The sequence below is a fragment of the Galeopterus variegatus genome, unplaced genomic scaffold, assembly GCF_000696425.1.
Source record: "Galeopterus variegatus unplaced genomic scaffold, G_variegatus-3.0.2 Scaffold2672, whole genome shotgun sequence".
Classification (NCBI taxonomy): Eukaryota; Metazoa; Chordata; class Mammalia; order Dermoptera; family Cynocephalidae; genus Galeopterus; species Galeopterus variegatus.
In genome coordinates this window covers 53,616-66,596 of record NW_007728783.1, presented here as the reverse complement: position 1 = coordinate 66,596, position 12,981 = coordinate 53,616, and the positions used below count along the sequence as shown (strand labels likewise).

Here is a 12,981-nt window from a genome sequence, read left to right as displayed (position 1 = left end):
TGGTAAGGAAGGACTTCAGGCAGGTAGATGAGTCCTGCTTACCCTCCAGGCCTGCCTGACGCCCTGGTCAGAGTTCATCCAGACCCTCACCCAGCACTGAACTGCACGCCTTCCAAACCTCGGGACCTCCTGCTACCCCTGGACGCTGTCCCCATTTCAGAGGTGAGGGAACCAAGGCATAGGGCGGGGGAGTGACCATTTGAAGCCGCAGGGTGAGCTAGTGGCAGAATGGGGACTCGCCCCCAAGCCTCATGATACCCACCACTCAATGCTGCTGCTTTCCAGGATGACCCAGGCCCTCCTGCAGCACAGGCGAGGAGGGGGAAATGAGAGCACGAAAGGAGAGTGAGAGAGAGAAGGAGGCAAGCAGAGGAGCAGCAGATGAGAGTGGCAGGTGGCTTATGAGGACCTCCAGCCTGAGAGATGGAGAAACTGAGGCCCCAAAAGAGCCGTGTCTAGCTGAGCCACACAGCTAGGGGCAGAGTTGAGATGAGCCAGGCCCAGGAACTCCTGGACAGGGCTCGGCCCCAGAGAGATGACCCCCAACCCCAAACCCACCTCCTTTTAGTAAAGAGAGCTAATTTCTTCAGCTTTTGAGGGAAAAGACACCTAGAAAATGCAACCTTTCAGGACCCTGGAGTGTGCGTGTGAGCACACGCAGGCCTGTATGCACACACAACTGTGGTGTGTGCTCAGGGATTGGCGATTTGGGGAGAAAAAATAACAGCTGGCATTCACTGAGTGTGTGTGTGTGCCAGGCACCATGTTGAGAACTTTCATAAATTGGCTTCTTCATCCTCTCCACAACTTTGGGTAGGTGGGATCTTCATTTTGCAGAGGAGGAAATGAAGGCTGAGAGAAGTGACCTGGCGAAAGCCACGCACCTACTGACAGGTAGCAGTGGGATTGGAGCCCAGTGCTCGTGCACTCCAAAGCCTGTGCGTCTAAGCCCAGGCCATGCCGCCTGCAGGAGGGGTGATGTGTCCCTCCAGCACCAGCTGCCCCCTCCTCCGCCTTACCCTCCTGGCTATGCGTGGGTTCTCGGGGTTGTCCTTCACAGAGATGGTCAGCTTGTACTCTGGGATCCGCTCACGGTCCAGGGGCCGGTTCACGGTGATGATCCCTGTCTGGGATGTGGAGGGCTGGTGAGCTGAGCGGCAACCTGTTGCTCCTCGCTTTGGGCTCTGACCCACAGAGACCCAACTGCTCTGCCTGCAGCTCCAGGGCTGGCTGCACATTCCCTCCCTAAATCGCTGGAGACATGGTCTAGAAGCCAAATGTAGGCTGGCAGGGTGAGAGTGACCCACCAATGCCCAGGTCTTGCTGCCCCAAAGCAATCTATGGACACCCCAATAGGCCAAGTGAGGACTTCCTGGTGCATCTTGGGACAAACCAAGTGATTCTAGAGGCTCTGGCCCCACCTCTGCACATGACAAGCCTCTGGGGTGACTCTAGGTGGACCCCAGAGATGGCTCACTGGGGAATCCACGATTCCATGCTTCCCGCAGAGACTTCCCTGTCCCAGTGCAGAAACAGGAAAAGAAGGAGCCCAGACAGCAGCAGCTGAGAGCCTCTAGGGCAGGATCCTCTTTTTCAGGAACCCCCCAGGGGCTCCCTGCGGCCAGCGTGGACCCTACCGTGGCATTGATGGCGAAGGCCCGCTCCCGGTTGCCTGCAGTGATGTTGAAGGTGAGGAGCGCGTTGCAGCCGCTGTCAGCATCACTGGCCAGAATGTGGGCGACGAAGCTGGAGATGGGGCTGTTCTCACTGATGGTGATGTTCATGGGCAGGTTGAGCAGCACGGGGTCATTGTCGTTGATGTCCAGCACCCGGATCCCCACCAGCATCTGGGGCAGTTGGAGGGAGAGGCAGAGAGAGGGGAGGAGGAGCCAGGATGGTGACGGGTGAGATGGAACAAGGGAGCAAGGGGTGGCATCGTGGGAGGGAGGGTCGTGGAGAAGAAAGAGAAAGAAGATGAGAAAAAGATCATAAAAAAGGCAAGAGGAGGATGAGAGAAGTGGAAAAGGTAAAGAGGCCGAGCGGGGGAGCTGGAGGGGTAGACAAGAGCGTGCTGGGCGGGCCTGGGTGCGGGGCCTGGCTGAAAGGCAGCCTCTCTGAGAGGCGCTGTGTGGGGAGGGCTCTGAGGAGCCGTGGCTGCCCTGAGAGGCCCTGGAAGGTCTGTTAAGGGCCCTGGGTCCTGGACTGGCTCCAGAGCAGCCACTGGCCTTTCTGGGCATGAGGGTGACAGACAGTGTTTGCAAGAGTCTCTATGGAGAGTTCAGGGGCAGTGAGGTGAAGCCAGCAGAGAGGGACGCTCAGACTCACCGTGGAGCTGAGAGGAGGCACCCCTCTGTCGCGGGCACAGATGGTCAGGTTGTAGAAGGCAATGGTCTCACGGTCCAGCTCCACATCCTTCCGGACCCGCAGCACCCCCTCCACGGGAGAGATCAAAAACTCCCCTGGGTGCCGCCCAGGAGAGGCCATAGTTAGCTAAGAAGGGCCAAGAGTTGTGGAGAGCCCAGGCTTCTCCTGCTTCCTTTACCAAGCCTTCGTCGCCAGGGTGGGGAACAGCTGGGGCGTGGGTCCTCAGTGCCCCCAGCTTCAGATCCTCACAGGACCTGCCAAGGGCTGGGAAGTGCAGGAGGGTGGGCAGCAGATAACTGCCAGATGGGCACAGCCCCACTTGTGCCCTTATGTGCCTTTGATGCCAGACTAGTTGGTTTCCTTCCCTGGGCAGGGGCAGGCCAGGGACTGCCCTGGGTAAGTTAGTTATGTTGAGAAAGTGGGGCCTCTCTTTCTATACAAGCACCCTCTTTCTAATCACTATTGATCAGAAATAGATTAGTGATGGCATCAGGAACTTTGTAATGTGCAATCCCTCCTAGATACCATGCCTTGTAAAAAAAAGGATATTGAAGAGGAGCAAAGCTTAACACAAAGGAATGCTTTGTGCTATGGGTTAAATGTGTCCCCCCAAAGTTCATGTTTTGGAAACATATTCCCCATTGCAACAGTGTTAAGAGGAAGGAAATCCTATCATAGTAAATGAGAGGTGGGGTCTTTAAGAGGTGATTAGATTGTGAGGACTAATGTGCCCTTGTGAGTGGATCGATCCTTCACGGAGTACTGGGCTTGGTTCTGATGGCTGTATAAGGAGAGCGGACGAGGAGGTCAGTGCTCTCTTGCTCAGCCCATTCTCGCCATGTAACTACCCTGCAAAGAAAGCCCTCACCAGATGTGTTCTCTGGACTTTGGACTTCCCAACCTCTGAAACTGTAAGAAATAAATTTCATTTCTTTATAAATTACCCAGTTTTAGGTATTCCATTATGAGCAACAGAAACATACTAATACCACACTTTGCTACTGGTGGATTCGCAGGCCCTGGGGCAGTCAGAGTGGCAGGGAAGCCCCCAGGGCCTTCTACTCAGCCCCTGTATTGAGCCACAGTTGGAGCATGGACAGTGTGGCCTGTGGTGACCCTGACTTCCCTTCCCTGATGTTTCTGAGGACACTTAGCTGTCCTTGTATTGGCCTGGATGAGGGGCCAGATGTCTGAGAGTATCTAGAGCAGGCACCTTGGATTCTCAGACTCTGACCTGCAAGGGACCTTAGAGACCATCAGTCTCTTTTGTCCTTTGGAAAATGAAACCAGGGTCCAGAGGAAGGTGACGAGTTGTCCATGCTCTCACAGCAAGTTAAGGACAGAACCAGGATTCTAACCCAGGACTCTGGGTTTCTGCCCACTGCATCCCATGGGACTTGTCTTTCCAGACAACGTCACTCAGAGCTGACAAGGGTGGGAGGGACGGGAGGGAGGGACAAGTGGGAGAGCCCAGTTAGAGTGGAGAGAATGGGGATGGGGCTGAGACTCTGGCAAGAAGAAAGGGGAGGGAAAATGAACAAGGGAAGTGGGGAGAGCCTGATGAAGAGGGGGTTACCATGTGCATTCCTCCAGGAACTGGAGTGGGGAGAAAGTTACTTCCTTCACTTTCCCTTTTGGCCCTTGGGGGAAAAGGCCCAGAGTGGGGCACTGACTTGCTCACGGACACACAGCACACAGAGGCCCCGCAAGGACAGATGCCCAAGCTCCCCAACAGTTTTCTCTGCCTGCCTCTTCACATCCTACCTCACCATGCCCTGCCCCCAGCTCCTAATACTCTGATTTACAAAAACAGCCCCTCCTGTCCCACCTGCAGCTGGGATTTCCCATCAGCCCTTCCGCTCCCAGGCTCATCTTCGTCCCTACAGGCTTCACCCTGTCCAGAGGGGTGGAAGCTGCTCGGAGCAGGATTTCCTGAGCCTGATACTCCAAGGTCTCCAGAGTTGGGGATTCCCAGCCCTATGCCAGGCCCTGGCCATGTGTGGGCAGATGACCTCCTGTCCTCTCTCTGAAGCCAGGGGGAGACACCATCACCATCCCCTTGAAGGCTCAAGGGAGGCAGACCTTAGGGGCTGGGAGGCTGGTCCCAGGCTAGATCACTAGGAGGTCAGCTGGAAGACCAAAGACGGGGGAAGTGGGTGGGCCAAAGCTGCAAATTTTCCTCCGGAGCAGCTCACTCCGGGGCCAGAACTTCACATCTTCTGGAGATAGGAGGTTAAAAGCATAGCTTTCGATCCAGTCATAGCTAGGTCTGCATCCTGGCTTCATTCCTGTGTGCCCTTGAACACGTTTCTGAGCCTTGCCTTAATGTTCTCAACTGAAAAATAGGCTTGTAAAGAGATGCCACCTCAGGGCTGTGTTGGTGCTAGTCAAAGCCTGGTCCACTTTGTGTGTGCTGATCCACGGCAGCTTTCAGGAGCATGAGGATGTAGGAGAGGGGTCCAAGGAGTGGGCCTGACCAGGAGGGGCAGCCGGAGGTCCCTAGAGGCTGGGGCTGGTGGTGGAGGCTCAAGTGGGTGTGGCCTGTTCCCTAACTATTCTTTGACCATATGTCTCCTCCTTAGGTCTTAGTAGGGCTTGCAAGAGAGACCCCAGTCATCTCAGATGTCTCCCCACCGGTAGGAGCCTCCTCCAGGCTCAAGCTGCAGTAATGGGAAGGCCACCTTTAAGATGGGTGGCCTGGACATGTCCTTTCACCTGGTAGTATGTTGCCAAACCGGCTCTCTGCAGAAAATGGCCCTGATCTGTAGCATTTGTCAACTTTTCAAGTTACCAAAATGAATCCAGAGGTGGGAGGGTATGTCAGGAGTGGGTGCTGTGACCTGTGCCAGCCAGCTGCAGGATGCCAGCTGGTGTCCCTCACTTCTCTGGGCCTTTGCTCACCACTTCTGAAATGGAGTCGTGCTCAGGAAAACTCCCAGGCCTCTCTCACTCCTTCAGGGGTCTGCTTCTCAGTCTCCTGGGACACCCCACATGGCCTCAAATTCTTAAGGCTGATCCCGATCCTGTGTGGATTTGACCTGGGAGGTTTCTTTCGTGACTCCAGAAGCCCATGGCATGGCCTGCATTGTGCTGAGGCACGAGTGTGAGCACCTTACTGTGAGGGGCTCGGGTGCCTGCCCCACGCTTGCCTCTCACCAGGCTTTGGCACCCTTCTGTGCAGGAGCAGGGACTGTCAGGAAATTGCAAAACCTCTGTTTTTGAAAATAGCAGAGGAGGAAGGCCCTTGCTATGCCGAGTTTGGAAGAGGAAGGCATAGTGCTTGGCCAGAGAGGAGACTTTGGGGCAGGAGGGTGGCATGTCAGCACAGAGGGACTCAGCACAAACTCTGGACAGCAGGGGCTCCAAATCTGGCCCTCCAGAAGAGGGTTGGGTTTTATTTTATTTTTTCTTAATTGCAAATTATTTCAGGTTCTACGCTCTATCCTGGGACCTCTCTGCTTCCTCGTGCTTGTGGAGCTTTAAATATCTCTATGCTGACAACTCCCAAATACCCATCCCCAGCCCAGACCTCTCTCCTGAATTCCTGGCTTGTACAAACAACCCCCACCCAACATCTCAAACCTAACCTCACCTTTCCCCCCATGACCCCTGCTTCAGTCCTGTACCTGTTCATGGCAATGCCACCTTTCCTGTCACTCAAGCCAAAGGTTTTCCTCGACATGCTCTCACATCCCACATCCAGTCAGTACAGCCTATTGGCTCCACCTTTGAAATACACCGGGGTTGACCACCTCTCGTCACCTCCGGTGCCACCACCTGGCCCCACCTGCCCCATCTCTAGCCTGAGTGATCACAGCCGGCTCCTACCTGACCTCCCTGCTTCCTTTCTTTACCCATAGCAGTCTGTTCTGAGCACAGGAACTGGAGTGATCCTGTTAAAACCAAGTCAAATCATGTTCATCCTCTGCCCAAAGCCCTCCTATGGTTCCCACCTCACTCAGAGTAAAAGCCAAGTGCTCGTGATGCACCTCGAGGCCTGACAACAGCCGGCCCCACTGCCTCTCTGATCTCATCTCTTCCTACTCTTTCCCCTGCTCGGCTCCACGGCAGCCACAGGGGCTTCGTGCTGCTTCATGGACATGCCAGACGTGCTCTGACCTTAGGACCTTTGCTCTTGCTGTTTCCTCTGCCTGGGATGCCCTTCTCCAGATGTCCACTTGACCCATTTCTCATCTCGTTCAGGTCTTTGCTCATATGTCATCTCCTTGGACAGGTCTTCCCTGAGCACCCTATTTAAAACTGCTGTCTTCACCTGGCACTGCCCATCTTCTGGCTTGATTTTATTTTTCTACACGGCACTTAGCACCTCCCAACGTACCAAGTTATCTACTTAATAAGTTAGTTCACTGCCCAAGTCTTCCAACTGGAATATATATTCTACAGGGCAAGGATTTGTGGCTGTTCTGTATCACAAGCACTTGGAATATGGCCAGACCACCGTAGGTTCTCAATAAATATTTGTTGAATGATCAATTAAAAATCAGGTTGTTTCTCAAAGATTTGGATTTCTGCTTTTGAAATGGGAAGGCCCGGCACTCCTGGGCCTGCATTTTGACATGGCTACAACTAGCAGGAGCCGAGGTGCAGGTGCCACAGTCTCCACTACTCTTTACTGTCTTCCCTAGAGCCCTTCTCCAAGGACAGCAGCTGAGACAGTTGTGAAGGCTACTGCATGGTGACGATGAGGGTGCAGAGAGAGCCGGGCGCCCCCGAACGTGTGTGTGTAAGGGGTCCTGAAGGACGGGGCTGTGTTCCACACCCGTGGTGAGCATGCCCCTTCCTCCTGGGGCCTTTTCTCCGGGTATGACAAGGGGCATTTTCTTTCAGATTCCCAAAGGGGTCTGTGGCCCTGCAAGACTACCAGCCTCGGTTCCCAGATCTGAGTGTCCTCACCATATGCCTGTCAAGAGGGGGTGGGAGGAGGTTATTTCCATCATCTTCTGGACAGTGAAACTGAGGCCCAGAGAGGGCAAGGTCATATATCATGGGGCCACATGCTTTGAGACCTCCCTTCTTCTGCTCCTGCGTGGGGCAGGAGAGGTCCTCTGGTCGTGTCTGCCCTCAGCGCCCAGGCAGACCCCACTCACCCAGAGGGTCTCCATCCACGATGCTGTACTCCACCTGCCCATTGGGGCCCGAGTCCTGGTCATGGGCCAGGAAGGTCCACACTCTGGGCCCTGGCTGGCCCTCAGTGATGTCAAATGGTCCCTCGTAATACCGGGGGAAGGTGGGCATGTTGTCATTGATGTCATTCACATTCACAAGCACCTGAAACGGGGGACAGGCTCAGCTGGGGCCTCACCCCAGCAGCCCTGTGCTGGGCCCAGCCTCTCGTGGGGCCTCAGTTCCCTCATCTGTGAGCTGGCACTGATCATCCTGCCTCATGGGGCCGATGCAAGAATCACACGGGACAATGGACGTGGGAGGGCCTTTTAAGCTGTGCGTGCAGGTGAGTTATTGTCATCGTTGAAGGCTTTTTATAGGCATAATAGTCATATTAATAATGATGCTATGAACTGCTAATTATTGCTGGACTATGGTCATTTTACATGGTCCCATTGGCTCCTCCCACACCCTGAAACATAGTTTTTATCATCCCCCTTTCACAGGTGAGGAAATTGAAGCTCAGGGAGCTTAAGTGACTTGCCTAGGGTCACAGCTAGGAAGTGGAAGAGCAAGGATTTGAATCCCTGTTGGTTTGACCAAAGTTTATGCTTTTCCCATGAAAGGGAGGAAGGCAGGTGTTGTCACCTGTCTGATAGATATAGCCACACAGAGAGGTTCAGCGACCTCCTCAAAGTCACACAGCAAGTTTGGGTGAGCTGCTGAGACTTGGACAGGGCTCAAGGACTCAGGCATTGTCCCTGGACAATCTTTCTCGACCTCACCCCATTGGAGCTTTCTGGGCCCTGTCCTCCCCCCACCTCCAAGATGGGGCTGTGTCCCACCCACCCACCGTGGTGGTAGAGGTGAGGCGATGGGACAAGATAGGGCACTGGTCCATGGCAGTGATGATCAGGGTGTAGCGGCCATGGCTGATCTCATAGTCCAGCTCCTTGGTGGCAGTGATGACACCCTGGGGGACACAGAGGGAACAGGGTGGACTAATGGGTGGTGGGTCTTGGGTAGCCTCTGACTGACCCAGGAGGTAGGCGCTGACATCCTGACCATGGTGGGGAGTCCCTATTGCCTTCTAGACTGGGCCCCACCCCACCCCACCCATGCTTTCACCCACCCCTCCCCTACTGGATGCCCCCACAGTTTCCTCCACCCTCCATCTTTGCTCTGCCCCCCACGATGTCACTGGACTCCCCACCACCTCTTCCTGGATCCTGCTGTCAGTTGCTGACCGTGTGTCTGTCAATCCGGAAGGTGTTGATGATGTTGCCTGCGACAATGTCGTAGGTAACTGTGCCGTTGGGCCCCTCGTCCAGGTCTAGTGCGTGGATGGTGATGAGGCTGGTGTTGATTGTGTCTGGACCCTCATCCAGCAACACTTCGTAATGGAGTTGCTGGAACACAGGTGCATTATCGTTCTCGTCCACGATGGTCACGTACACGTGGGTGGTGGCCTGTGGAGAAGAACATGGTCAGGTGCCTTGGTTGGGTGGCTAAAGGGATCTGGGTGGATCCAGACGGCCATACTCCTGGGCTGCACTCGGTGGGATCCAACACAGGGAGGGAAGGGGAGAAGAATGCACGAGAGGGAGAGAAGTTTCAGGCTGGTAGAGGAAGAAAGCACAGAGGCTCCTCTGAAAGCCAAGATAGGTAACAGCTTAGGTCCAAGACGGCGCTTGCACCCCCACTGGGTCCATGCCTGTGGCAGACAGAACCAATCAATCGCAGCACTGCTGGGGCCAGATGCAAACTCAGGATCCTTGTCAGCACAATGATCTTGTGATTAAAATTGGCATGTGGGATAAACCCCAGCAATCACCCCAGCCCAGAGCTTTGCCCAGGCTTTACTGACCCTGGGTCCCCTTCCAGACTACAAGCGGCAAGAACGTGAGGCACTCAGCCCGACACCGTGTTCACACTTCACCTACTGTGCATGTAAGTGGAGAAACACATCTTTTCAGAGTTTTTAAGAAAGAGGACACTGCGGTTGGGGCAATTTCATGGGCGCAATTTGTTGAGCTGTGAAAAAGAAAACTCACAAAACACGACTTCACCATAAGAGCAGTTTCTACAAGACGCTCTCCTGTGATTGGCCATCTCAGGCTGATGCTTGGGCCAATCAGAACTTAGCAATCAACACTCAAGAATCTACTAGAAATGGCTGATGTGGTACTTTACAAACAGAGTAGAAAATGGAGACGGAAATGAGCCCTGTGCTGGTATTTCCTGCCCCTCGTGCCATCCTGTCTCCATCCTCTGGCTTTCTCTACCTGGGAGGATGTTTCCTATGAGCAGCCTTACCTGGGTTCCCTTGCCATTTGGTTTGCTGCCGGGACCCTAATACAAACCATAATTCATTATTAATATAAAATAATAAGGTTATAATGACGGCAAAGATGCCTGGGTGGGGAGAATGTGACTACTCCATTGCCAAGGCCAGAGAACACAAAGCAGGTGATACAAAGAGCTGACCGTAGACAATTGTGTACAAATTTTTCCTTTGGCCTGGCTGGCTCTGGAGCCACCTATGGAGAGAGAGACAGATGGGCAGGCGACCTGGACTCAAGAAGGCTGTCACCGCCCCTGAGGAGGTGATGATTCCTCTGAGCTGTAGCTTTGGATCTTGGGGGCGGAGGGTGTTGGGTGGTTGCTGAAACTGTTTCCAAGGCAGGTACATTGGCAGCCTTGAAAAGGAGTCGTGTGACCTTGGGCAGGTCACACCCCATCTCTGGCCCTTTTCTGTTAATAGTTAATAAAGGACCTGACTTGATTGCTCAAGTTCCTTCTAGCTCAGACATTCTGGGGTTCTGGTCGGCTGTCACTGGTCATGTGGACGAAATTCCACCATTAGGGAGGCATTCCTTTGGGTCTTAGAGTTTATGAATTTTTATTAAAATAACAAGCACACGGGGAGGGAAAATGCATTATTTTAACATTTCTCCAACTTTTCCACCAGAGTGGAGAGGGAATTTGCAACATGTTTGGGGAATAGCCTGAACTGCTTGTCTCAAGAATGAAATATCCTCGAAATCTCTTATGTTCTCTTTGAAAGCTCAAATGGATTTTACATCCTTCTCCATAATGTGTTTGTGCTTGTTTTCATTAAAAAGAGAGGTGGGGTCCCCAAATGCTCATGTAGAGATGACTGTCAAGGAAAGCCACCATGTTCATCTTGTGGCTCTGTGGTCCTAGATGCAGCTGTGACTACTCCTTATCTGTGAGGAGACCCCAAATCCTCCTGAGCCCCCTTACTTGCTGGTAAGAGCACGAGAGCACCACCTGGCCAGAAAGGGGCTGGACTCCAGCCTCACCAAGGAGGGTGGCCCCCCTTTCCCAGACTCACTTCCCGGAATCCCTGGAAGTGGGTCTAACCATCGTGCAGGCTGCAGGGGCCGGGAGTGGGGGTTCTGATAGAACTGCCTCTTGGAGCCCCTCCTGCTCTGACCAGGCCGGGGCGGGGGTGGGGGAAGGTGGGTCTGACTTCCTCTGGCCTCTGGAGTGAGAAGGAAGTCAGTGCCCCAAAAGCCCTCTCAACTGAGCCCTTCCTGCCCTGCTCTGCCCTGGCATTGAGGAAACAGTGCTTGAGGTTTCTGGATCATGCCCATTGGGCAATGCCTCTGTGTTTGACCGTGATGCAACCCCAGGAGGCTCAGTGGGCAGTGTGGTGGTGATGAAGAAAGTGGAAAGCGGGACTGGGCCCAGTTCAGGTGCTCTAGCCCTCTGGAAGGGCTTGGCATGGCAGCTGCTCCCTCCCTCTGAGCACAGGCTTTTTCCACCTGCTAGGCCCTAGGGCAGAGGGAGTCTGGTGTCAAGGGTGGCCAGGGCAAGGCCAAGCCAGGAAGGAGTGGCGGGAGGTGCTCTAGGGTTTCACCCTTGAGTGATCCCACCTCACTTTTGCCATAGGATAGCCAGGGTAGGACGAGGATCCAGTGCCTACCAGTTGGCTCTGTACCTTCCCTGGGTGAAAGAGAGCTCACACTCTAACAGCAGGAAGGGTCCTGGGTTGTCTCCCAAGGTGGGGTCACAAGGCCAGGATCATGCCCAAGAACCTGGGTTAGGTCCTGGCAGTCTCTGGGGCTCCCATGCCTGGCTCCAGGGGAACTGGGTCAGTACAAGGTCACCTAGTATAACATGGCACCCTATTCTTCCTCTGTTGTGGCCTTTCCTGACCCAGGAGTAAGGGCTGAGAGCCCCCAGAGAGCCTGTGACTTGGATCAGGCCACCCAGGGGGCACCCAGATGTCCTGGCTCCCATTCAGTCCCACTGCACTGATTCCTGATCCCAGCTGGACTCTGGCTGGACTCTTCCTTCATCCTGGGAGTCACCTATGAACTCAAGATACCTAAGGGGCCAGCAAAACCCCTGGAAACGTCACCTAGGCTGGGGTAAATTGGGTAAAATGGCCGTGTCCTCCCTGTCCCCTGGTCATTGTCCCCTCCACTCCTCATTCAGGTGCTCACTTACTCATTTAGTTTGTCCATTCAGGTAAGAGTGTGGTAAATACCTTCTCCACGACCAGCTATGGTTCAGGCACTCAGAAACATCAAGGAGAGGCCATGGTCGCCAAAAGCTCCTAGTTTACCTGGGGAAGGCAGAAGAGCCCGGGTGAAGAACCAGCTGGTTGCTAACCTCCGGCCCGGTGTGATAACCAAAGGGGGGTGGACAGTAAGGACAGAGGGGGACCCTCAAGGGAGGGTCAGGGCACTTTGTGAAGAGAAAAGACCTGAGCTGAGCCCTGAGAGACGAGAAGAATTTGGAGGAGAGGAGAGGAAAGGAGACATGCTCAGTGGTGCCGACGGGGCACAGGGGTGCAAGAGTGGAGGCACTGGGAGGAAGGGTGCCTGAGAGGGTCCTGCGGGCGTCCAGGGCACCATGGAGTGAGAGCTGGTGCACAGCTTGAGGGACAGCTGGGCCTGTGAGGGAGAGGAGCTCAGATGATACTCTGTGGTACACACCAACAGATATTGCACACACACGTGCATGTCCCTGTGTAGGGCTGTGCTGAGCCTGCTGTGTGCTGCACCTGTTTCGTGTGTGTGTGTGTTCACACATGCACAAGGGTATCAAGGGCTCTGACTACTAGCCAGCTCCAACTTGCCTAAATCTTCACAAATGTTGGATTTCTTCTCTCTCTCTCACTCTCTCTCTCTGTCTTTCATTGACTCTTTCTGCAACTGGGAGTGCCTACTACGTACCAAGCCCTGGGTTGGCTGGAGGATGCAGGGAACAAGTCCGTGCCCCCGGCAGGCACAAACTATGGTAACATGTGCCATGGTACATTAGACGTGGCTCTAGTTTTCAGTCCGTGCCACAATAATCCTCCTCTCCGGAAAGGACTGGGGGAGAGTAGAAGGGGCTTTAAACCGGCTATCTGCGTGGAGCGGCCTCGCCGCCCACGGGCCGGCGCTGGGGCAGGCAGTGCCGCCCGCGGCCCCCGGGGGGCGCTGCGGGGGCCGGGAGCGGGCTGAGCTGGGCCGC

General features: G+C 54.5%; 1 protein-coding gene across 1 annotated transcript in view; it reads right to left on the bottom strand.

The window, feature by feature from the left end:
- The window catches only part of CDH23 (cadherin-related 23), a 40,617-nt gene that overhangs the window by 26,140 nt on the left and 1,496 nt on the right, over positions 1-12,981 (bottom strand). The window contains exons 2-7 of the mRNA XM_008582573.1: positions 8,736-8,957; positions 8,342-8,461; positions 7,473-7,653; positions 2,326-2,459; positions 1,638-1,847; positions 1,020-1,127 (exon numbers count right to left, since the gene is read on the bottom strand). Of these exons, the coding sequence (XP_008580795.1) occupies positions 1,020-1,127; positions 1,638-1,847; positions 2,326-2,459; positions 7,473-7,653; positions 8,342-8,389 (681 nt within the window). The 5' untranslated portion in view covers positions 8,390-8,461; positions 8,736-8,957. The remainder of the gene's footprint in view (positions 1-1,019; positions 1,128-1,637; positions 1,848-2,325; positions 2,460-7,472; positions 7,654-8,341; positions 8,462-8,735; positions 8,958-12,981) is intronic.